Raw genomic sequence first — 25,353 nt, 5'->3', positions numbered from 1 at the left:
GGCCGCCATGCTCCCTACATTCACAGCCTAATCAAATTCTTGGAGACACCCTCTTGGCGTTTTCATAATATGGAGGCTGTGTTGATAGCCCAGGCTACTTGCTTGGACTTTGAGAAGGTTTTGCACGGGGGTAACAACAATGCTAGTTGCTTTTCCCTCAAAAATGCAAACTAAATGAGTAACACAAAGCATCAGAAGAAATGGGAAGGTAAAAGTTCACTAGGTGTGAGTACTGATGATCTTCTGGAAGCTAGGCATTCGAACCAGTAGCAAAAGTGCTTTTGCATCATCTCTCTTCTGCCTCCTACTTTGGGTGCCATCAATCAGCAAAGTAACACCTTCTCTCTGAGTCTAAAGAACTAGGTTGCGGTCCTGAAAGTGCTCCTTTGATGGTAATTCTGTACCTCACCCAAAGCAAATTAAATCCAATAGCGTAATTTCTGATTGAAGGAAGATTTCCTGAGTATAAGCTAAAACTGGAAGGAACAGTGTCATTTGATTCACATAGGAATTTCTTTCTTAGCAATTTACAGTAATTTTTAAAGTACTATCCAAAAGGAAAAAGGATCTGTTACATATATTAGTAGTGATACCCTTTGGAAATTATTTCCATCTTATTTCCTGGAGACTTAATAAAAAGGTATAATTTATTCTGAAATGTATGCTCTGAGGGGAATTGATTAATATTCTTATTGTTAGAACATCTAGAACAAAATCTATTTGGCCTCTTTCAGCTGTAAGAAAATAGCAGGGCCGGTAATTTCCTCTTGAAAACTAAAAGAAAAATGGCTTCCATACATTCATCCCCACATTCATCCCCTACTTTAAACGATACCAAAATTGCTGAAATGTGAATTGCAAAATGTCATTAAACAACCTTAATAAAGATCATTCCCATTAGCTTCTTGCAAAATCTCGTTTGGAAAAATGTGCCTATATTCTTAAAGGAGAAAAGTAAGAACCTTTGAGTTGCATGATTCAAAAAGGAAGCAGTGTGCTAAGAAAACATAGAACTTCGAACAGCTCATTGTCAAAATTCTCATGGAGGACCGTTCTTGTGTGCCTCGATTAATGAGTATAATGGGATCTGCGTATGGGTATTGAATGATAACTATTTGGTGATTGAAAAGTAACTTCAAAGAAAAAAAAATGATGATAGCTGTATGGTTGTTTGGGAGCTACTTCAGACTTTCTGAGGGATTCAGTCTTAGGTCTTTGTATCTTGTTTTTCGTAAAGATCAAAGTATCTGTCTCTTCGGGAGGTGACTGCATTCGAACATACAAGCCAGAAATCAAGAAAGGAAGCTACAACAATATTATTATCCATGTCAAGACAGCTGTTGCTGACAACCTCCTTTTTTATCTCGGGAGTGCCAAATTTGTAAGTTTAATGTTCAGCTTTTCTGTAGACTGCTGTATGTATGTGGTGTCAGAGGATAATCCTGGTATTGGGAAATGTATAGAATCCAATAACATGCTCCCCACATTGCTTTTCACATTTGAAAACCTCAGAGTCTTACAAAGTCCTGAAGTGTCAAATTAACAGGAAGAAAATTCTCTACAGTATTCAGGCACATTAACTCAATATTTATTCTGGATTATATGTTTAGATCTATCTGTTTACAAAGAAAGGCTAATAAGAATAAAGCTTTCAAAATAACTTTTCAAACTAAGAAATTACAAGGAACTTTCATGTTAATGAAATGAAAAAAGCAAATTGCATGCTAATTTTTGTGGATGAAAACTCTTCTAACTCAAACTGGAGTAACATAAGTCTCACCTATAAAAACTCACCCATAGGATTCTGCCTCTGTCTAGTCAAAGCACTGGACTTTGCCGGAGTGTGAATCACTCCATATGAATGACTTTTCAGCAGATCAGTCATGTCATAAGTTAGTGTGTGCCATTCACATGAGGAGGTCTGGATCACTTTGGATTAAAAAATCATAGCTATGCCCTGAAAATCAGTGTCTTTGATGAAAATAATACTGAATTCTGAATTCTGTTATTTCGCATGTCTGTAAATTGGACCTGTTGGAAAGTACTCCGCTGTCCTCTCCTGTCACAGCACTTTGTACCTGATCACTGTTGTCTTTGTGATTCTCTGCACCAGATTGACTTTCTGGCTATAGAAATGCGAAGAGGCAAAGTCAGCTTCCTGTGGGATGTTGGCTCTGGAGTCGGGCGTGTGGAGTACCCAGATATGACTATTGATGATGCCTCCTGGTACCGCATTGAAGCATCAAGGTAATCACTCAGTGAAGATTAAGATAACTGAATGAGAATGTTGAAGTAGTTTCTCAGTTCATGAGAAAACTTCTATTTCCATTTCAATAAGGCAGCTATGTACGAATGCATACACATGTATGTGAATTTTACGTATTAGATGTGTACATGTGTGGGAATTTGTACATCGGTCATACCTCTTAGGAATTTACAAACCTTCATAGTATTGACCAGAGTGACCAGTCCTTTATGAGCCCTTTATATGCTATTTGGTAGGAATTTGGAGTTTTAGCTGTTTTCAATAATCTTAAATAATCTTTAGTAATCAATCATTCTATCTGTGAAGCTTAAAACCAATCATCAGCTCCGGACAGGGTGTAGACCACTTAGAGAACCATTCCTGTCCTCAGTACTTTCCTCCTTTTCTCTTCTTTGTCCAATTCTCAACTCCCCATTAAACCCAAAGCAGCTAAGAGTTGAGTGTACAGCGAAAGGCCTGGGGCTAGAGCTGAGGCTGGTCAGAGATGAGAGAACACTTGAAGAATTGACAATTATTGAACTGGGATAAGGCTACATAGAGTTTCATTTTTAAATTTTTTACCAAAAAAATTGAAAGACAATTTAATGAAAAGCAACAGTTTTATTTCATTATTAAGATATTCAGCACAAGTGTGTGTGTGTAAGAGAGAAACAGTATACTCAACGTATGTGGTGTTGGTGGCTTTAAGTATTTTACTGGGTTCGAAGACATTCAGTCTCATAAGGTACACTTATTCTATCAGACCAGATTCATTTTGTTAAAGAAGAGCCTTAGTTGACAAAAAATCATTCTTTTGTTTCCATGTATTTCTCTTAATACTGCCCCCTCAAAGATAAAGACACTGCCAAAATGAGACAGCAGGGAAAGAAACGCGACACTAAAGCTGTGTTGTGACTGCTTGTCTTAGAAGAGAGAGCAGATTTTCATATTTAACTATTCATGGAAATCAATCACTTAAAAAGGGAAATGAAATGAAACAATAATAGCTTTCAAAGTTCTGTTGATTGAATTTAAAACTGAGCTTCTATACAGTTTGTACACACAACTCTGAAGACTAGATTATATACCATATCCATTAAGGCAATGTGTAAATAGGGAAGGGTAGAGGGGTGAAGGGCGCACAGTTAATGGGGAAAAAATAAGAACCAAGATACATCATGTACAGGTACAAGCACCCAATGATAAATGTAAATGTATTGTATACTTAAAATGTACCAATGAAAGAATTTAAGCAAAAAAAAAAAAAAAGATGATGTGCCAAACAATAAAAGACATACAATTCCAAGAAGACTGCTTCAGCAAATTTGGATCCAAGATATTACAAGGAATTTTAGAAGAGATTATGCAGCTTATACTGCAGAAGGGTGGCTCATTTGGGGTTAACTTGATAAATTAAACTAGACAAAATATAAAATGAAGTCATATAAATGTGTTTAAATTGTATGTGTTGGAAAAGAGTAAATTATTATTATTATTAATTTTGTTTTGGTACTGGGGATCAAACTTGTGACCTTGCGCTTGTGAGGCAGGCAGCAGAACCACTGAGCTAAATCTCCAGCCCTGGAAAAGAGTAAATTATTATGTAAAGCAATGTGGCTTTCCACTTGACTTAATGTATAGCAATTCCATCAGCTAATTGCTGCTGTTATCTCATATCCTATGAGTAAACACACACAGAATCAGAACACGTTGCTCACTAGTCCTGGCTGAATCTGACCCTAAATATCTAGCAAGGATCGGACTGAGACTATTGATGGGAGATTTCTGGAATGTTCCAAGCTAAACACTCAGTTAGCTCTGTAATTTTCTTGAGCAACTCTCTATATTGTACCTCTTTTAAATCTCAAGTTGTCAGAAAGACGACACGTATTTCATGTTCTGTATTTTCTTCATTTCCACCTGTGCCCTTGAAGAACGGGGAGAAATGGATCCATTTCTGTGAGAGCCCTGGATGGATCCAAAGCCAGTATTATGCCCAGAACCTACTCCGCGGCATCACCTCCGGGCTACACCATTCTAGACGTGGATGCAAACGCGATGCTGTTTGTCGGAGGCCTGACTGGAAAGTTAAAGGTAGTGTGCTCTTCCTCATTGTCTTGCTGAAATCATCCTGACAGACAACATCTGGTCTGATTACTCGGGGAGAAAGCGTGATAAAGCTCTGCAATAACTTGGCCAAGATTTACTTAACTCGTTGTTATGAAAACGTGAATTTATTTTGAGTAACTGTTTTTCTCTTTGAATTGTGGAAATTCAATTCCAAAGCTCTTCTTCATAAGCCTATGCATATTTATTTACATAGTTATCATCTTGTCCTATCTGTGGCATCATTTTTTATATAATCTTGTTTTAGTTGCCTTAAGAGTAAAGTGTTTTTTAAATCTACCTCATTTTCTGAATCAATGCATGATTTATAGATATGAAATGTTATAAAGTTCATACATCTAATTAAAAGATTTATGAATACCATGGGAAATATCACGGGAGGCATAAGCTTTCAAATCATGATCTGGTTTTAAAAGTTTTCCAGTTGCTCGTCTCCTCATTCGTCTAGAGCAATGCACTTAATATTCATAATTGCTCCATGACAGGTTCTTGTGCATTTCAAATTGCAAAGTACCTTCATTCTAAAGAAGCTTATGTTGATTAAATGGAATTTGCTGTTGCAAAACGACCTGGGGGTGAGATGCAACAGCACAGCCAAATATAATAGATAATCCTGGCCTTGTCAGAATCACCCTGGGATGAGATTAGTCGGAAAATGTGAAAAGCCTGGGTGACCCCAAATTTATGAGAACTCGACCTTCATATGGAATGAGGTGGTTTTATTTGCTTTGTGTATGAGATGTGACTCTAAAGAACTGATTCTATAACAACACACTAAAATCATCTGCATAGAACTACGTATAAATACATGCAGTACAGAATAATAGATAGTCATCTGGCCAACTTTTTCTGCTTCCTACAAGGATAAATATAGGGGCAGCACACGATGGTACAAAACCCATAAATTTTGAAATCAAATGCAGCTTGGATCTGCTCCTCTACCACTTTCTACAGTTTGACCTTGGCCAAGTCACCTAACCCCTTAGGCTTCAGTTTTCTCAGCTACAAACCAGCAATAAAAATATTTACTCTGTTTGTGGTAGGATACAGTGATACGCTTTCATAACATCTTTAGACCCTTACTATGCACTAATATTCTAAGCAATTTGGATGAATGAACTCATTTCGTTTTCAAAAGTTACCTCTTAGTCGATATGGGCTGCTATAACTAAAATACGATAGCGCTGGGAAGCTTATAAGATAACAAACAACAAGTATATTTCTCAGAGTTTGGGAAGCTGAGAAGTCCAAGGTGGAGGTCCTAGCAGACTTTATTTCTAACGGATCCCGTTCCAGGCAGAGGGCGCTTTATTGTGGCGCCCCCACGTGATAGATGGGAGAATGCGTTCCTTTGGGCCTTTTTTATAAGGCACTAATATCGTGGAGACCTCAACCTCAGCACCTAATCACCTCCCCGTCCTCAACAGACCCATCTCCTAATAGCGTCACCTTGGAAGTTAAGATTGCAATGTAAAAAACTGAGCAGGACACAGGCATTCAGATCAAAGCAGAGTAGGCACTAATACTCTCCCCATTTTATAGCTAAGGAGTGAGGAAGAGAGAATTTAAATGTCTTTACCAAGGTCAGACAATACTTAGTGACAGAGGTTGGATTTGAACACAAGTTAAGCACAGGAGTCTCCGGTCCTAAATCACCTCGTCGTTTCATGACCATGATGAGTAATGAGATTATGTGTATAAAATATGTGCCAAATCCCTAAGAGATAGTAGTCCTACCTTGAATTGTACTTTCAGTGGTTATTATGCAGATGTCACTGGCACAAAACAACTTTATGTCAGTCTCAAAAAGAAAGACGATGTTGACAAATGAAATCTATAGGAAGTTTTTTAAAAAATCACTTTACCCAAAGTTTCAAGACTCCGAGCAAAAGCTGCACACAAGCAGCTAAAAGGACTTGCTGATGAACATTTAAATGAGCAGGGAAATTTCTCAAGGACAGCATTTTAGGATCTGAGGAGACATAGAAAAGCCGGGAGAATCCATAAGTAGGATAATCAAGCTCTGGAAAATCAAGGGGCTCAAGCTGATGGTGGAACTTTCCAAGGAACTCTCTGACCTACACCGTCACAAACATCCTCTCCATGTGGCCACAGGGGTAGGAAAATATTCATGTGAAATCATATAGTTTTTTTATCAAGTACAGGACCATCTTCTCACTTTTGTTCTAAAACCCAAACGTGTTAATCTACCATTTTTTCCAGATTATTCAACTAAATATACATTAGATTTGGCATAGAGTTTCTAAAGTCATAATCAGCAGAATGTACTATTTATTTGTAATCTGTCAAGGCTAAAATTAGCAGTTATTTAAGTTAAATTGCCAGGTTCACTAGAATGGGCTGGGTAAATTTCCTCTTTTGTGATTATGGTATGGATCAGGCTTCTCTGAACTGCCATTCCGCAGATGCTTATGGAGTCCCAGCAAACAACAACTGCCTGGTCCTTTCTTTCAAAGTCACTTTAGTTTTCTTCATTGTCCTGCACTGCATACCTACCTTGCTGCGGTGTGGTTTGTAATGTGAAGTTTAGGGCAGCACTATCAGAGGGCAATTTATGTGCATGCTTCCCATGCCCCTTTGCGGCTTCCGTGTGTATCCTTTCTTATGACCTCAAGACAGAAATCCTTGTTGTGTACATGTGCCACAAATTTGCCCCAAGACAGTGCTTCAGGTACACTAACACTAAAACTTCTCCAGGTACTGAGCCGACCATGAACACAGTATCTGGTTTAACTCCCACAACAATCCCATGGTATAGACCACAGGATAAACCATCGAGAAGTTTAGCAGCTGACCCAAAGTTAGAAGCTGGGCAGTGTTTAGTCTGACCTTGGCATCCATGAGTTCTCCATCTTCAGATTCCATCACCCAAGGCTTGAAAGTATTCAAAAATTAAAATTGCATTTGCACTGCACATATGCAGATATTTTCTTGTCACTTTTCCCTAAACAATGCAGTCTAACAACCATTTATGTAGCATTGATGTTAGTTTAGGCTTTGTAAGTAATCTAAAGAGGATTTGAAGTACATGTGAGAATTGGGCATAAGTTTTGTGCTGACACTGCCCTGTTTATATAAGGAAATTGAGTCTACCAGGAGATCCTGCGATCAGTCCCTGGAAGAGACCAAGGGACAATTGCATTTACTAATGGAGGCAAAGTGGTATAACAAAAAGTAACCAGGGTCCATTGATGAGATATTGGAGCATTTCTCCTTTCACTGACCTGTCTTGGAGTGGCTATGATGATCTAATATAGTTAAAAGAAGAATATATACATATAAAACCAAGAGTGTCAGAAAAGATGAATAATAACTCGTCTGGCTCCTGCTGCTAGTAACTCTCACAAATACCTCCAGATTATTTGTGAAATTCTATATTATAACAAATGTACTGTCTCACTCTGCAGAAGGCTGATGCTGTACGTGTGATTACATTCACTGGCTGTATGGGAGAAACATACTTTGACAGCAAACCTATAGGTTTATGGAATTTCCGAGAAATAGAAGGTGACTGCAAAGGATGCACTGTCAGGTTAGTTGGGATGAAAAATCTCAGGTCTGTCTGTGTTTCACAAATGTCTTTGTTTTATTGTACAATATTCTATTACCTTGTGGATGATGTGGAGCTATTTTGAAATCATTATGTTCAGAGGTGGATTTACCAGGAAACTAATGAAATGTCACTTCCCTGCCTGAATTTGTGCAGGCACTTGCTCAGGTCCTGGGAGTGCCCCAGTAGTGCTTTTATATGGTCATAAGTTTCTATACAACTCACACAGGTGAGATATTTCAACCACAGTCAATTAAGACAACTATCTCTTGTTGCTCCTGTGTCCCTACACATCTAGAGCTTTCTGAATGTGTGGATATCATGCAGGTATAATTATTAATTCAGAAAGAGAGTACTCCCCAAACTGATTAAGCATACACTTAGAACCCACGTTCAGGTTTTATTTCCTATGGGACTTTTATATACTGACATGTAAGTCCTAATCCATGGGACTCTGCAGAAGAGAATGAAAACAAGGGCCCAGGAAGGACCACAATAGACAGCATCAGTTATAAGAGATAGGAACTTGAAAGTGTTTACAAGCATACAAAGCAAGGATAGAGGATATTTTTATATTTAACTGAATTGAGGATGTAAAGTAACTAACTAGAAGATTTCTCAGCATAAAACTCTTAGAGCTCCCTAATCACTTGAGCCTAAAATAGTTTAAATATATTGAATTAAAGCTATAAAATATAAATTAAATACCTAGAAGCTTAATGTGACTTACATAGCAATTCAAACATAATAATTTTGTATTTTTTTATTTCCAATTTAAGATGCAAATACTTTTCCAAAACCAAAATCACCATTAACGTAGCAGAATTCACTTCACACTTTCTTCCAAACGTTTCTAGAGCTTCATAGAAGAATGTAGCTCCAATATAAGTAGAATGCCTGTTTTAGAAACTTTCATTTATTCAATGGTCAATAAGTTATATAATTTACTGCCAACACTCTTTTTGGCTTATGAATTTATCAACATGGCCTTGAGGACAGTTTGAAAATCTGACCCACTTAAGATAGTTTTGACAATAATGTATAAAATCCACTATGGAAGGTTGCCTATAAAGTTCTGTCAATACAACAAAAACAGTGAAGTCCACATTAATATTCTGTTTTCATAAATAAACACCAATTTCCCCTAAACATTTCTTTGGTATATTTTAAGTAAGATTTTCAAATGCCTATTACCAATAAAACATCTAAAGCACGTGTTCAGTCAGCAGTACATATCACATAAGACTATAACATCAACTCTGCAAAGATGTCATACTTCTAACACATAGCATATTATTCTTAGTATAATTACAATAGCATTCCTGCATATTCATAAAGTATGTTGTAGATTACTGAGATTCACAACTTCCTGATACTACAATTAGTCCAATCCAATCCCAGACATCAAGAAACTTATTACAAGAATGTGAGAAAAAGACAAGTACTAAAATAGTTGAAATGCAAGGTGTATCTAAAATCCCTTTTAAAATGTACAGAGAATACGATGATTATTCACATTGAGTTAAGGACATCAAGATCTGCTCTTGATGTAGGAGTGAAACTTGAGATTAGGGTTCAGTACAAAGAAATAGTGGGTAGCATATGGACAGCATTCAGGTCCTAGAGACCAAAGGGCAAATGTAGGATGGCAGGAGAGCCAGAAATATATTCAGGAACGAACAAGTGCAAATTCGCTCATCCAGGGTTGGCAAGTGGGAGAAGGACTCCGATAAGTTCTTCCCAGCCTATTAATGTGCTGCATCTCCAAGGAAGGGTAGCTGAATGCAAAGTAAACCAGCGAGCTGAACACACCAGCTCAAGAGTACCCTGCCCCAAATGCAGCCCACAGAGCCGTTTCATCCATGTGCTTGCCCTCTGCTTGCTTCAGCCGACTGCTCCATCTTGGAAGTACCCACTTCCTAGGTCTCCTCTGGCCTTTTGTGATGTGGTTACATCTCTGTCAGTCAGCCTTGTCTACTGATCAGATACCACTTGTCATTGAACTACCTTCATCTTCTCCTCTGAAATAATTCCATATTTTAAATTTTAATGTATCTTTTTGAGCTGTGCAAATATTTTGAACAGAATTGTTATTGTGTTTGTGAGTGCCCTGATTATGTAGCTGCATAAGTCTTCAGTGATGTACCTCAGCACTATTTTCCCATAAGGCCTGGTGTTTATAAGATTAATTTCTATAGAATTCCTGGTATTGTTTGGCTTTTGTTTTCAGGAAAATATTCATTACATTTTAACATAAAGATCAACTCTTCAAGTTAAACAGCAAAAATTATTTTATGGGAAAAGTGTAAAAGATGAGACTAAAAGAGGTAGTCTGTGGAAATGTTGTAGAAGATGTTAGAATGCCCATTTTAAAAATTTGCATTTATCAATGGTCAATAAGGGATATAATTGTTTTTATGTCTTAGAGGGACTAATCTCTCAGGAATATACAAAATCATCTATTTCATTTTCTTAAACTTCTGAAAATCACATTAAGATTAAAATACAAAAACAACCACTATCAATAAAATTTATTAACAGAACATTAAAATGATGATGAAATTTCAGATTCTAATACCCAGTATATGTTCAGTTCTATAGTAAACAAGTTACATGTAGAAGAACATGGCTATTTCAAAGTAGCATAACTAATACTTTCTAACTTGACCAGTATGTCGTTTTCAACAAAGAAACAAAAAGCAAGTTAAGGTGCTCTGCATTTATTCATCATAAAAGAGTATTTACTTTTGCTGATAAATGTACTCAAAACAAACAGGAAAACTCGAGGAGAATGTTGAAATATTATGGAATATACCAAGAAGAACTTATATTTTCCCCATCCCAAACTCACCAGTTTCGAAGCTAGACTTTCCTTGTGTGGTTAGTATGAGCTAATGAATTAAGTGCAGAAGACTGTTCTATATCTGTATGTTTTGCCACTCCCAGCATAAAACTCTTTCCCATAGATTTGTCTTTTGCTGGAAGAGGAAAATATCCCGTTTCTCATTAGAAGGGGCTTTTACCTTTCACCTCATGTTTGAGAAGCTCAGGTGTGAAGTGTTAAGTGACTTGTAACAAGGCCTCCCTGAACAGGCATAAGAGACTCCACTGTACCTGCTGTATGACCCATTCTTTTCTCTATGATATGTTAAGGAGTTCATAGATTAGGTACATAAGGACATGAATGTATAAATGTCCTAAGTTTTTTTGTAAGAAAAATAAACGTGTTTTGTTTTGATTCGCCAAGTTATCCTCATATTGCACCATGAAATTGTTTGTTTTTTCTGGTTAGCACTTTTTAAATTCTAAGTAAGAATGTATTGAGCCAAAGCATCCAGAAAGCAATCAATGGAGACCCTGTGTAACCCTTTCCATTAATGGAAAATCTTAGTGCTTGAGAACTTCAAGGAATTTCTCCTAGGTAGGATCTCTGCAACATTCTCTTGTCTGTAATTTAATGCTACAGAAATTATTCATTATCATGATAAAGGAAGTGCAAATAATAGTCAATTTAGTCATTACCAATTATACTATTGATACACTGGTTTAGTTCCTCAGCCTTCCAGTTAGCATTTTTCATGAATATTAAAAAAACATCTTTTATTTTGTCTTTAGTGTTTTATTTATCTTTAGTCCAGAAAGAAAGCCAACTTCTTGAGAATGTGTACTTGTTCTTCCTACCCAAGTCCATTAAATTTGTAGTCTGTAAACTTTCCCATTAGCTATAATTTCATGGAAAAATATTCTAGGTTCTTGTTATTCTGTGACTACACCATAATATGTCTCAACATCTGCCTCTACTCTCAACCTACAACACTCCAATTTCAGAGATTAAATATGTTAATATGTAAATATTGAAAGTTTGAAAAATATCCCAGAAATTGAGACTTACTTTGCATCAACACCAAATAGACATAAAGATAGACATATTGTAGATAGCCTCACGTTTGAAAAAAATTTTTCAAATATTGTATTCATAAGACTTATCTTAGATATTTAACTATTCAACCAATATTGATTGACCAATATACTCTGTGAAGCACTTTTTGATACTGAAATCTGCTTCATTCCGCAAATGTTTAGTGGATTCTATACCAAGTGTCAGGCTAGATGCTATTTGTTCCTGGCCTGGGGACTGGACCCTAACTTTTCTATGGTGTCCTATATCTTCTAGAGCTTTGCTAGAAGTGAAAGAGACAGATTTAAAACACACACGTGCACGTGCACACACACACACACACACACACAATACAGGCATCCTTCATTGTCTATATTCTAATCTGTTGAATAACATGTTGGATGGCGAGTATTCAGATTAAAAGCCTATATTATGCTATATATCATATATATACATATATATTGTATCATAATGTAATCTTGGCCAACATAAAACTTCATCTGTTTGCACAAATATCACTAAGACATAATTAACCACCACTATAACTATCCACCAAATATTTCTCTAAAACAAAGCATTTGAAACCAATGACCTAGTTTTTGAACACCTAAGGAAGTCCCAGTGAGCCATAATGGGTTTTGGTCTAAGATGGTGGCAGTGGAGGTGAGAGACGCAAAAGATAGAAGATATGTTTAGGGTGGCTCTTGCCATACAGCAGCATCCAGTCCAGTCTAGTCCCAGCGGAGAGTTTGATGCATTGAATCATAACACGCCATGAGGAACACATATGATTAATTCACCCAAAATGTTTCTTTCCAGTCCTCAGGTGGAAGACAGTGAAGGTACTATCCAGTTTGATGGAGAAGGCTATGCCTTGGTCAGCCGCCCTATTCGCTGGCACCCCAATATCTCCACTGTCATGTTCAAGTTCCGGACATTTTCATCAAGCGCTCTCCTGATGTACCTTGCCACACGAGACCTGGTAAAGATCACACACACAGCAGATCTTCTATGATTGAGCATACATTTGCTTCTTTTTTTGGTAGAATTCTAACACAATTAATTATTAGTTACTGGTAAAAGTATCTCTTCTTAAAAGAAAACTGGACTGGTAACAAAAAATGCATGATGAGACAACACATATATTTCCATTGATAACTTTAATCACAGGTACAATTTAATCACTATTTATTTTTCAGTATAACTCCCCATATAATCCTTTAAGAGAAGCAGTCAATAAAGATATTTCCAGTATTGCATTATGCAGCAACAAAACTGTTTTGTTTTGCTTTTTACATGAGAGGGGATTCTAAATATTCTTCATCCTCGTGTTTTTCTAGTCAATATTTCTTAGTAAAGTCTTTCAGGGAACAAATCTTTCAGTTTGCTTAATATGTTTTTGAGGAACCCGTTTGGTCCTATATAACGAAAAAAAATATGTCCTACTAATTTAGTCATGACCATTTGCACCGTAACATCACATCTGCAAAAACTCACAAAATAGTAATAGCAATTCAGTTTCTAAAATGTGTTTCTGTTACAGTGTAACATAGTCAGCAAGTTAGTCATAAGGCCATGTTAAACGCCATAAAAAAGTGAACACCCATAGATTTCTCTGTGTATTTAATCACTGATATATTTTTACTCTATTAATAGAAAGATTTCATGAGTGTAGAGCTGGCTGATGGCCACATAAAAGTCAGCTATGATCTGGGTTCAGGAATGGCTTCCGTTGTCAGCAATCAAAATCATAATGATGGGAAATGGAAATCATTCACCCTGTCAAGAATTCAAAAACAAGGTGAGTTTTTATAGTAATAAAGCAGTATGGGCCTTAATCATGCCATCTGAAGCACCCGTGAACCTAATCAGGGGAAAGACCTTGTCTGTAATTTTAGCTACTCTCAAGTTCTGTGAAAAATGGAGACAGTCATTTCTTTGGCTTAGATTATAGGTGGTTTGGATTAGACAAAACTGATTGAAGAGCCAAATGGTTCTCTGTCATTTTCTTTGGAAACTGAGAGCTTAATTTGAAAGCATAAAACTGTCTTGCAACTTGTAAAATCATATCCTGTGATAAGTTTGAAAAATGTTGTATGCCTTCCTTTCTTCCTATTTTGCCAAGATGTTTCCTTTAAAGCCACCCACAATAAAATCTACAAGGTAGGGCACTGCTACCAATTCTTTGCTTTTTAAAAATGTCCAAATTTTGTGTATATTCAAGAAAATAGTTGATCTGTTATAATGTGATGTTTGTATGGTTCTGATTTTTTAAAATCATGTCCACAAGCATTGTTTCATTTATAATGTAAGCAAATGTTTTCTTCTGTTGCTAGAGAAAAGAAAACACGTACTCAAACTTATACCTGGTTACTGAACTATGAAAAAGATCTCACAACCAAGACAGAAAGACAAGTCTCCTAGTTCTGAGCATGGCATTATTGCTATTTAGGTATAATTCCTCTATTTCAGTGTACTAGGGTAGCCCTGATACCTACAAATGAAGCTGATACCGCTGCTAATATAAATAGACCTCATTAATGTTGATGATACCAATGTGACATTTCATGAAAATTGAGATTTACCTTTGCAGTAGCTTTCATTCCTACATTTTAAAAGTATCTCTCAAGCACCTATTAAGTACTGTGCAAGAACCAAATGAAGTGCAAAATGAGTCTTTGCCTTCAAGAAACTTGCAGCCTAGTGGGGTTAGAGGAGAGAGCTGACTGCTGGAAGAGATGGGCATCCCAGTCTCAGGAGAGAGGCATCTCAGTCGATAGGCAGAGGTGAGCTCCTGGGAGCTCCCACTCCTGATGCACAAGCAGGAAACAAAGAGTCGGTTGCTTAAGAAGCATGTGGGGATTTCATAGTGACGGAAGTCTGGAAACCTGGAGCCATTGGAGAGCAGAGTACGTCATTTCCAACTGCATTTGCTTAGAACATGAAGCCCTGCAGGAAATCCTCAGCAGAGAACAAAACTAACTCTGGGCTTCTACAAATTGTAGTGAGGCCACAACGTCCATTGTTCCCACAAAGAGGCACTGCGCATGTGCACATATTACAAGCTCTGTGTTGTCCGGTAAAAACAGTATCTAAGTCATTTAACCAAACACTTCCCAAACTTCTCTAATGACAGAGGGCTTCCCATGCCTGGAGCACTAGCATCCTCCGGAACACACTTTGAGAAACATTACAAGTGAATCCATAGGTTAAATGAACCATTATTGACAAAAAACCATCAGATGAAGCTGAGATAACAGAACCAGTACATAAAAGCCCTTTGAGCTGAGCAAATGAGAGTAGCTACAAGGAACTATGAGTCTTTGGGGTATGACATCATCAGATGCATACTTTAAAGAAAAAAATTTTTTGCACCAGCTTCGAGTATAGATTTATGACAGTTGAGAATCAGCACCAGCAGTAAACTAGGCAAACAGCAAGAGAAGGGAAAAATAGGTCAATAACCATAAGGAGACTAGGAAATAATGGAGTTGAAAGACACTAAGAATCTTAATGTTGAAAAGCTTTATGGATTACTTGATATGGAGGCTAAGTTTGAAAAAGAGATCTGGCATCATTTCTCTTTTGTCTTAGGTGATATGATTATGTTGGTGTTATTCAAGAACCTACTAAATAAAGGAAAACTAATGGGTTTTTCTGTAAAAGATGCAGAGAGATATTTTGTACATGTTATATTCAAGGTGCTTTTAGTACCTGTTGCAGCCTAGGGAAGCTGTGTGATTAGTTATAGTTATCAGAAGATCACAGAGTTCTAGAGAAAGATGAATGACTAGGAGTCATAATCATCTTCTCGGCAACAGCATCTAAACAGGGATTAGGAAACCAAGCAATCATATCTTGCATAAAGTGATCCAAAGCCATGGAACACTCAGATATTAAAACAGTAAATTAAAGAAAGACTCCATAAAGGAGACTATAAAAAACAATCACAGAAAGCAGAAATACATCGTTAAGAAAGCCTGATGTTACAGGAATGAGAGTTTCTAAGATAATCAAGTTCAATTTTCCTATGGTAGAGAATGTGTAAGGAAGATAGGAACAAAGGAATTCATCAGCTTTGGGAATACAGAGGCCACTGGAGGCTTTGGCAAGAACAGTCCAAGCAAGAGCCTGTCCCAGAGCACCATGCCACAAAGCACTGTGGGAAAGCAGGCACAATGAGTGTGTGCAAATTCTGAAGGGAATTTAGCTCTAAAATCAAGAAAAAAGAAAGGGGATGGAGAGGTGGAGAGAAAGGATCTCGAAGTGAGAACATGTTGGCTTTCTCCATCAGTTCCTAGTACACAGTAAATGCTTAGTAAGTGTTTGTTGAATGGACAAATGATTTTGAGCATGATTTTAGGCTGTGGAGAATGTGCTAGTAAAGAGGAAGCAATGAGAAATACGAAAGGAAAGAGTCATGAAAGAGTCATGCACAGGCCCTTAGACTAGAGAGAGTCCTTTGTCTGAGACAGAATGAAAAATCCTTTTTCTCCACAAGAAGACGAGAGAAGAAGAGGGACCAGTGAAGGCAAAGATAAATTTGTAGGCATGGATTAAGATTTTGCAGTAATTTCTCCAGAGGTCCTCAATTTTTATTGAATATGAAAGCATAAATAGTATCATGGAAGAGGTAGTCAAATAACAGGACTAAAGAAAAAAGCAAAAATATATATGCATGTGCAAAAGATAAAACAGAAAGACACAGGAATGCTGGGCTGGGGGTGGTGCTATAGACTCTAAATGTAGTATTGTGTTAAATAAATTATGTTAAAGTATAGTGTAAAGTATAGTGTAAAACATGGAGATAGAATGACTCAACTGTGCAAGAGAATAATTTCCATAAATTGACACCTTGTTATTATAATTTCTATAATCAGCATGATACCTAGACTTTTTTATTCTGTGCATTGAAATAAGTAATCAAAAGGTTGGAGGTCCTAAACAATGTTGGCCCATGGTCAAGCTACAGAGCTGCGTAAACTTGAAAGTAGTCAGCTGGAGCCATCTACCAATGCCGAAGGTTCTTCCCCCACTCGGTGTGATTTTCCAGGTTTTCACTAGACCCACATTGTTGTTACCATGTGGTGCAGAAGCTGGAAGGGACTTTTTCTTGTCCCAAGCAGTGTCTTCTGCTTCATTCTTAGTCTGGTTTCACCCCTTCGGCATAGTTGGCTGAGAGCTCCTCTTTCATGAGTGGCCTCCGTGGGCTGCTTTTCACGGTCTTGAACACCTCTGACAAATGCACTGAGCAGTCATCCTCACTTTTATTTCAGATATGAATCATGTGAAATACCGCATTCTCTCCTTTCATGTGCTGCCACAGTATTGCCATTTTTAAAATCACATTGATCCTGTGAGAGTCAGTTGTTCAGAAATCTGATTCTCAGATTATACCAGGAACTTCGACCTTCTCTTTCCTATGGCTGTTCCCCTTTCTCTGTTATCTCTGATGTTTCACTGCCAGCTTTGCAAATCAAATAAGGGAGATTTTTATTGTAATATAACTGTAGCTAGTCTGGTTTTCCATATGTATTCTCACACATACAGTATGTAGTCGCTGAAACTTTTGAAGCATTTTACTATTCCAGCAGGTCAATTAACGTGAATTAGATTTTCTACTAGAAATAAAAGCATTGAAGCCATAAGAGAAATTGGGCTGGGGATTTAGCTCAGTGGAACCACAACTGCCTCACAAGTGCAAGGTCCTGAGTTCAATCTCTGGTACCAGAAAAAAAAAGAGAGAGAGAAATAAAGGAAAGGTTATAAACAAATACAGACTTCTATATAGATGAGAAATGCAATGTCAATATAATATAAGAATATAGTCACTTACTGTCATAGCAATATTAAATTATCACAATTAAAACACTGAAATAAGACTTGCAGTTGGATTCAACATTAGGAAAATAAAAAATAATTCCAAAATGTGTTACCACTACACAGCTATTTGAATGTCCAAAATTTAAAAGACTGATCATACTCAATATTGGCAAAAAAAAAGGCAGAGAAATTGAAAGTCTTCTACACTGCTGATGAAGGTGTAAAATGACAAACGAGTTTCCAGGTTTGCACGCCATATGAACCAGCCACTCCAATCTTAGATATTCAGCTAAGCCACAGCAAAGCATATTATCCTTACAAAGACACATGTGTATCATGCATATCACCTTTATTTGTGGTATTCAAAAACTCAAAGCAACTCACACATCTCTCAACAGGTAAATGGACACGTGCAGATGGTAGTTTGTCCATACAAGGGAATGGTATCTGGTCACAAAAAGTTAAAAAAGAAACACTATAATATACATGAAAATGGATGAATATCAAAATAATCACTGAATGAAATAATGGAGACAAAAAGAATAGATTTATATAAAATTACTTGCACAATGCAAAATAATCTATAGTTACAAAAATCAAATAGAGGCTACTTGTGGACAGGTATATATGGAAGGGAAGGAAAGAAGGATTAAAAAGAAGCATAAAGAAACTTTTGGGGTCATAGGAATGTTCATTTCCTTTATTGTGGTGATGAGTTCCATAGGTATATATGTATTACAAATCTCATTAGGTTACGAGGACAAAATATAGTATGTCAATTGTATGTCACTAAAACTTTAAAAACAGTGTGAATATTCGCGTTATTTAGAAATCTATAATGGTATCGACTGATTAAATATGAATAGTGAGGATGACTTTCTAGATTAGGAGAGTGGCTGAGAGTCATAGTGCTACCAAATAAAATAAGTAGTGCAAACCAGTGAGGCGGCACACACCTGCAATCCTGGCACTCAGGGAGGCTGAAACAGGACAATTCAAGTTCTATCCCATCGTGGCCAACTCAGCAACTTAGTGAGATCCTATCTTAAAGAGAAAAAAAAATTAAAAGGGCTGGGCATGTAGCTCAGTGTGAAAGCCCTAGGGTCAAGCCCCAATACTTCCAAAAAATAAGTAATACATGTTTAGGGATAAAATGATCATTTCAATTTTGAATATGTGTAGTACTGAAGGGAAATACAAATGAAAGATGGTATTTCACCTGTTTATCATAAAATATATCAGGTCCAAGCATATAGATTTTCAAGTCAATAACATAATGTTAGAAGATAAAAACATGAGTGTTAGAAACATCAATATTGCAGAAGTGTTCAAAGAAATAGAGAAGGCAAATGAGAGCAGAGGAAAGAAAATGTAAACTTGGCACACTGAGAGCTAAAAGAAGAAATTTCCTAAAAGGAAAGAAATGCTAGCAACATCAAATACTGCAGAAGTATTAGGATAAGGACCAATAGTACTCCACAGGGTCTGGAAAGGGGGTTGGAGAAATGGGGAGAGGTGGGTGAGCTAGTGCTCAAGGACTTTAGCATGGCCAGAGTACACCAAGTAGCAGGCTGTGAATTGAAATGAAGCCCCAGCAATGTGCATTATTGACTCTTAGTGATTGGATTGGTTGTTTTAAATTAATTATTCTCAACTAGCTTGAAAAACCACTGCCTCTTGAAACTCAAACACGTTCCTTCAGATAGGCTTCCCCATCCTCCTTGAGAGTCAGTAGCATCCCAGTCACTAGTAAGGGGATGATACCCTCAAGTGCATTGGTGTGCTAGTAACTAACAAGTGTGTCCTGTCCCCAAGGGCACTGATGTGGAAAGGGAGTTGAAAAGGCAGAAAGAAGAAAAGAATTACCAAATTAAAAGCAAGTACTTTATAACAGTTCAGCACTGATTATCTCAGTACTTGTTAAGGCCCTACTCTGTGCCTATTATTTAATAAAACCCTTATTTCCCTGCTTACCCATAAAAATGATGGCTGAATTCAACTTTGAAATTTTGTGTTAATAGCTTACTTTCCTATTCTGTAAGGAAAAGAAATAGAGCAAGAAATAAAGGGGAATATTAGCATTTCCTAGCATTTCCCAGCAGAACCCTGTTTATTGCTATCAGTCAGGAGGGCGATTCGAGCTTTTCCTCCGCATTAGTAATAATATGCCACCCTGTATCTCTCTGTCAGAGTTACCTCTTCAACCAGTGAGTTCCAATTGAATTGTGTTGCTGCTCTTTAATCAATTTTCTTAGAATGATTTCTTAAAGTGCATTTATTCACTCAGGGATAAGGAGGAAAACTCACCTTAGTCACTGGCTTGCCAGTGAGAGAGGCAGAATCTCATTTCATGGACACCATTAAAATATCCACCAAGTCTGCAGAAAGAGACTATTTTCATGTTCCAGTCAATAGCAGCATATGAAAACTCCTTTGTGATCTGGATAAAAAGGAATATGTATGAAGAAGCCTTGGAAACAGTTTTATATATCTGTTTTCTTTCAACAACCAGGCTACTCAGAGGGATATTAGTATACAAAACTAATTTGAGGTATGAAAGTAATTACACATGTGTAGAAATTAAAGTTTATGCAGGCAATTAAATTATGAAATCTTGTTAAATTATTCTTAGTAGGACAATTATTCTTTTTGCATGTATTTGTTGCTTGCTTTTACAAAAACCTGCTTCGAGGTGCTAATAGTTTTGCTATTTGATTTTGGACATTACTTCCACGGCAATTGTGTTTGAAGTTTTCACACTGGTGAGAGTGTGGAGTATGGTGGAATTGGAGCGTCTGATATTTCTCTGTGTGTTCCAAAGAAAAATTCTGAAAGATAATGAGTTGAGAGAAAATAATAATGTTCCAAGGTCAAACCAATTTGGAAATTCTTCTTGCTCCATTTCCCTCTCTTAGCATTGCATAGTAGCAAGTTGAAAAGGCTGAGAAGCCACAAAGTTAAGATGGGTGCTTAACTTTGACCCAGTATTTGTCATATTTACTTGAACCAGGAACATCATGAAACTAGGATTCCCAAAAAGGAGCATTTACAAACCTGTTGATTCAAATGCCCATTTCAAAGCCAAGATAATTTTCATCTTGCTTCAAGCAAAGATAGAGGCAAAATCCATCAAGTTAATGAACTAATATTTCAACATGAATAAAAGATCCAAAATATATGAAATAATTGAAGATTGAGTCTAAATAGATGGTATGGTGAGAACACAAATAATTCAGAAACAGCTTATCTCACCCTTAAAAATAAAGGAGGACCACCAGTGACATAAAAAAATCCCAGCCTCCCACCTTGAACCCACCTCACCTCGTGGCTTTGTCCCATAAAACACATTCGAGAAGCAGGGTGGGCGAGCAACCCACTCTCCGGTTCCCCTCTGTCTCTCTAGACTAAAGCTATTTTTCTCTCAATCAATTCTTCCTACTCTTAAACCCCACTGTTCCTAGAATTCACTCTTTAATTTTAGAGAACACGAACTCGTGTTTCAGATATCTAGCGGGTTTGGGAGTCACATCTGCTCCCCCCATATAACCATTACCAGTAGAAAATAGTTGATTCTTATTCTGTCCCCAACTTGATGTTATAAGTGTTTGTCATTTTAGGTATTTGAATACAACATGATAGTATCATTGCATTTTAATTTTTATTGCTTGGAAGTGTAATGATTATGGTACTATTTTCTATGTTCATTGCCCATTTGTGTGTCTTTTAGTGTGAAGTCTATTCAGATATTTAGGCTATTTGTTTTATGAGGGGATGTTGGGAAGGAGGGGGAAAAGGAAGAGTAAAAATTATCAAGATGCAATATGTATATTTATAAATTCCCCAAGAGGAATATAATTATTATGTATCATGAACATATACTAATAAAAATATTACAAAAATAAATAAAAATGGATACAGAAAATTGGAAAACAAAGGTATTAAAGCAACAACGACAAACATTTCCACCTTCTCTCTCTATAATGCAGAGAAGTGACCTTCCTCTGTCCTTTTTCCTTTTTGTTTCTAAATTCTTATCTTCATCATAACAGAAATATCTTGAGAGACCCAAGAGAAAAGCAATAAGGCATGAAGACCATGCCTCCCTCATGAACCTAAAAACTGTAGTCCTTTGGATACTGAAATTTACAGGAAGACCCACAGAGTCAGCATATTTCTAATTAATTCCTAATTAGGTTCTCATTTTAATACTTAAATGATTTTTTTCTGCCAACTTGCCTACATTATGGAAAACTGTATGAAGTGGTTCTTTGATGTCCATCTAGATTTTTCCTTCTTTTCCTTAGTTTGCCTTTATTGTGTTCTAATCATTATTTCCATACTCTCTTTTGTGGATAGTTTAATAATGTATCTTATTGACACTATTGCTTCTTCAATTAGTAAACAGTTAAATATATTACAAGTGCTTCAGAAAGTTGGTGTTAACTTAGGAGTGAAGTTACATTTATCTTGACGTACCGGCAATAATATAGGCATGGTTGATTTTGCTCAAATTAAATGTTAAACTTCTTATCTCCTTCACAGCCAATATATCAATCATAGATATTGATACTAACCAGGAGGAGAATATAGCAACTTCATCTTCTGGAAACAACTTTGGCCTTGATTTGAAAGCTGATGACAAAATATATTTTGGTGGCCTGCCAACCCTGAGAAACTTGAGGTAATTGAGTGCATATTTAAAGCTAAGAATCAGGTTTTAATTAAATGGTCACCGTGCTCACTAGAGTTCTGAAGCCTAATTACCATAGGAATGTCATATGACCTTTAGCTGCAGAAAAGTCTAATCAAAAAATAAAAATTATGCTGCCCGTCAGAACAACACGAGTTTTTAGGAACTGAAGGATTAACTTGACATCTTCATTGAAGAGATGGATTGGAATCACTATTTCCCTCATAGGCACCTGCTAAAAAGTAATTAAAGGTGGAAGTGGGGTTGAATGTGGGTTTTGTAATTGCTGCTCCCCCTTGCACATTCGCAGGAGACAATGGCACTCTGACATTGCTTAGTGTTCTGAGAATTAGTCAGTGTGCCAGGCTACTGTGAGTGTAACCTATTTTATTGCTAAGCATTAGCATCATAATGGCACATTGGAGCTTTCCCATAAGCCAAATAGTAGAACTATATTAGTCGTTCTCCTGCTCATGCTAACATATTTTTTTTAATTCATGTATGCTTTTTAGCTAGCAGAATGGGGAGACATCATTAGCTCATAGTTCAGTTAATGCAAAAAATAAATAACTAAATAGCTCAGAGAATATCTCATGGGGTATTTAATTAATTTACTGCATATCATCATAAAGCATAACAAAATAAAATCTATGGAGTACATGGTACTCGATAAATGTTCATTAAATTGGATCAGAATGGAGTACATTTGCTTAAACAATAAGAGTTTTACTAGAAACAGAGTATCGTGTTTTCAATTTTTTTGTTTTGCTTAGTTTGGTGATTTTTTGTGTGTACTAAGTCCTGTCTAGGTGTTTGTTCACTAAAAAGACAGGTTACATTTGGGGAAATGTCAGAATATTGTATGGGAAAGTATCCTGGCAGAGTGTTTGTCAATGTTTCAAAGGAGCAAGTGGATAAGCTTCGAGGTCCCAATAAACTGGATATGCATTCACCTCCTTCCAAATGTGTCCCTCTGCGTTAGGGTTACAGATTCAGGATGTCAGATCAGAAAAATCATTGTAAACCAAAGTATTTGAGTAGTGATATTTAGTAGTTTTTACCTGGAAATCAACTTACTAAGCAGGCATTTGACAAATGTTTCTTGGCCATTTACTATGTGCCAGGTACTGTACTAAATACTAGGGAATCTAGTAATTCTTCAAAGCTAAGGTTTTCTTTGCAAAATCATTATTTATATTCTACTGAGTGAATTAAATCCAGTAAAAAAAACGCTATCTGAACCTGGCTTCACTTGTTCTAGTGATGGTTTTAACTATCATAGTGATTTTTAGACATCATCTACAAACATGTATATATTAACTCATTTGAGAAAGGCTAATGTCTTAGTTGTTTTGGAGACGATGTATCTCACGAGTCTTTATCATTAACATATTTTATAATGCATTTTATAATTATAAAATTGCTATAATAGGCCATATTTCAAAATAATTTTAGGTATATATTTGTGACTGATAAATGAAACAAATTATTTTTGTACACAGTTTCATATGATAAAGTACAAAAACTGTGGTAAACAAATTATTTTTACTTATACTGGTAAGCCCAAGAGGCCATGTTTATAAGCTACTCAAATACTGCATTTGTGCATTGTCCCATACAACTATAAAAGGAAGTGCTTTATAAAAAGTTGTTCCAGAAAAGAGTATGGGAAATGGTCACCTCTGAATTCTGATTTCACTTCCATCAAAGGGGCATATCTGTTTTCCGTTCTGACAGCATTTTACACTCCTTCTCTGTACGATGGTATTTTAAAAGATTTATGATTACAGCTTATTGTTATACTAAATGAAAGTGCAATTGCAAGTAAATTTTTTTCTTCTTCTCTTCTCTTTGAGTTAGTATGAAAGCAAGGTAAAATTTCAATTTATGCATGCCTTCTTCCATTGCATGGACTGGGTAAATGTGGCTTCTTAGATAAAGCAGCATTGCAGAGGCAAAGCAGCACCGCCGCAGCTTTGCTCACGGTACACGTCATGAGCGAAGGATGCGCTGAAAGACTTCTCAAGCTGTCCTCCGCTTGCAAAGATGCTGCTACGCTCCACCGCGACTGGGCTGAGATTTGAGCTGTTGCATCCGCGGTGTAGATTTGTGCTGCTTACGTGTTGAACCACCTACGCACAGCGCCCCCTGGTGACCAGCAGCACATACTCAGAGGGCCGCTGGTCAAGTTCATGGGCACAGTCTAGTCCTGGGGAGAGAACAGAGGCCTCCCTAGGGCCATGCTGTCTGCTGAATGCTCCACCTGTGCTCCCAAATGCTTACCACTGCCTGTTGCTCTTGCAGGCCTGCAAATATGCGAATATCTATGTGGCCTGCGCACCTCTTGTCAAAGCTGCTTATTTATTGCCACATTTATTTAGAATTAGCTATGGAGCCAGATGAAAAGGATTTCTGGAAATATTGTACTTACTACGAGTGTTTGAATGAACAGGGAAGAAATGTGGGGAAAGAGCATTTGAATTCTTTCCTGCAAGAATTAGCTGCCTCTAGAAGTGGCCAGTCAACCCCAGAGATGCACCACACTGGCACCCTCTGAGGCCTGATGCTTGGCGTTTCAGAGCCAAGAAATGGGCCATATTGATGAAAAGGAGAAGATGAAGTTAAACTCACCCAAGCAACGTTTAAACCAAAGGCCAGAGTTTTAATACCGGAAACTAGAAAATAGGAAAAATAGGAAAAATAAAACAAGGTGTTTAAGCATGACATAGCTAGGAGACCGCTCGTGCTGTTTGCTGAAATGGCTGAAAGACAGAGCCTGGCTTTCAGTGGAAATGCGCGTTAATAAACCCCTGCTATGGCACCGTGGAGCTTTGCAGTTTTGCCTGTGAGCTGTGACCCTCAAGACACAGAGGCCGGGGGAATCATGAGGAATTCTATCACTGCTGTCATTACTTACCTCTTGTGATTTTCATGATGTTGAGCTTGGAACATTGATGCAAGCTTGAGCTTTCTTTTTGGGGGGTGGTTACTGGGGATTG

General features: G+C 37.1%; 1 protein-coding gene across 10 annotated transcripts in view; it reads left to right on the top strand.

The window, feature by feature from the left end:
* Lama2 (laminin subunit alpha 2) overlaps window positions 1–25,353 on the top strand; it is a 586,947-nt gene that overhangs the window by 522,448 nt on the left and 39,146 nt on the right. For 7 of the 10 annotated variants that reach the window (XM_087190273.1, XM_087190275.1, XM_087190271.1 and 4 more), the window contains 8 exons: window positions 1,238–1,381; window positions 2,114–2,247; window positions 4,180–4,339; window positions 7,801–7,925; window positions 12,661–12,823; window positions 13,498–13,642; window positions 22,207–22,345; window positions 24,215–24,226. In XM_087190273.1, the coding sequence (XP_087046399.1) occupies window positions 1,238–1,381; window positions 2,114–2,247; window positions 4,180–4,339; window positions 7,801–7,925; window positions 12,661–12,823; window positions 13,498–13,642; window positions 22,207–22,345; window positions 24,215–24,226 (1,022 nt within the window). Of the gene's footprint in view, window positions 1–1,237; window positions 1,382–2,113; window positions 2,248–4,179; window positions 4,340–7,800; window positions 7,926–12,660; window positions 12,824–13,497; window positions 13,643–22,206; window positions 22,346–24,210; window positions 24,227–25,353 lie in introns of those variants that run through there. The other 3 variants (XM_087190276.1, XM_087190270.1, XM_087190278.1) reach the window with 2 other exon arrangements.

This window comes from Heterocephalus glaber, unplaced genomic scaffold (genome assembly GCF_053883595.1).
Source record: "Heterocephalus glaber isolate CG9 unplaced genomic scaffold, H.glaber_assembly_v1.0 deba00001550, whole genome shotgun sequence".
In the NCBI taxonomy this organism is placed as follows: Eukaryota; Metazoa; Chordata; class Mammalia; order Rodentia; family Bathyergidae; genus Heterocephalus; species Heterocephalus glaber.
Note: the sequence above shows the minus strand (reverse complement) of the source record. Positions and strands in the feature narration are given on the sequence as shown.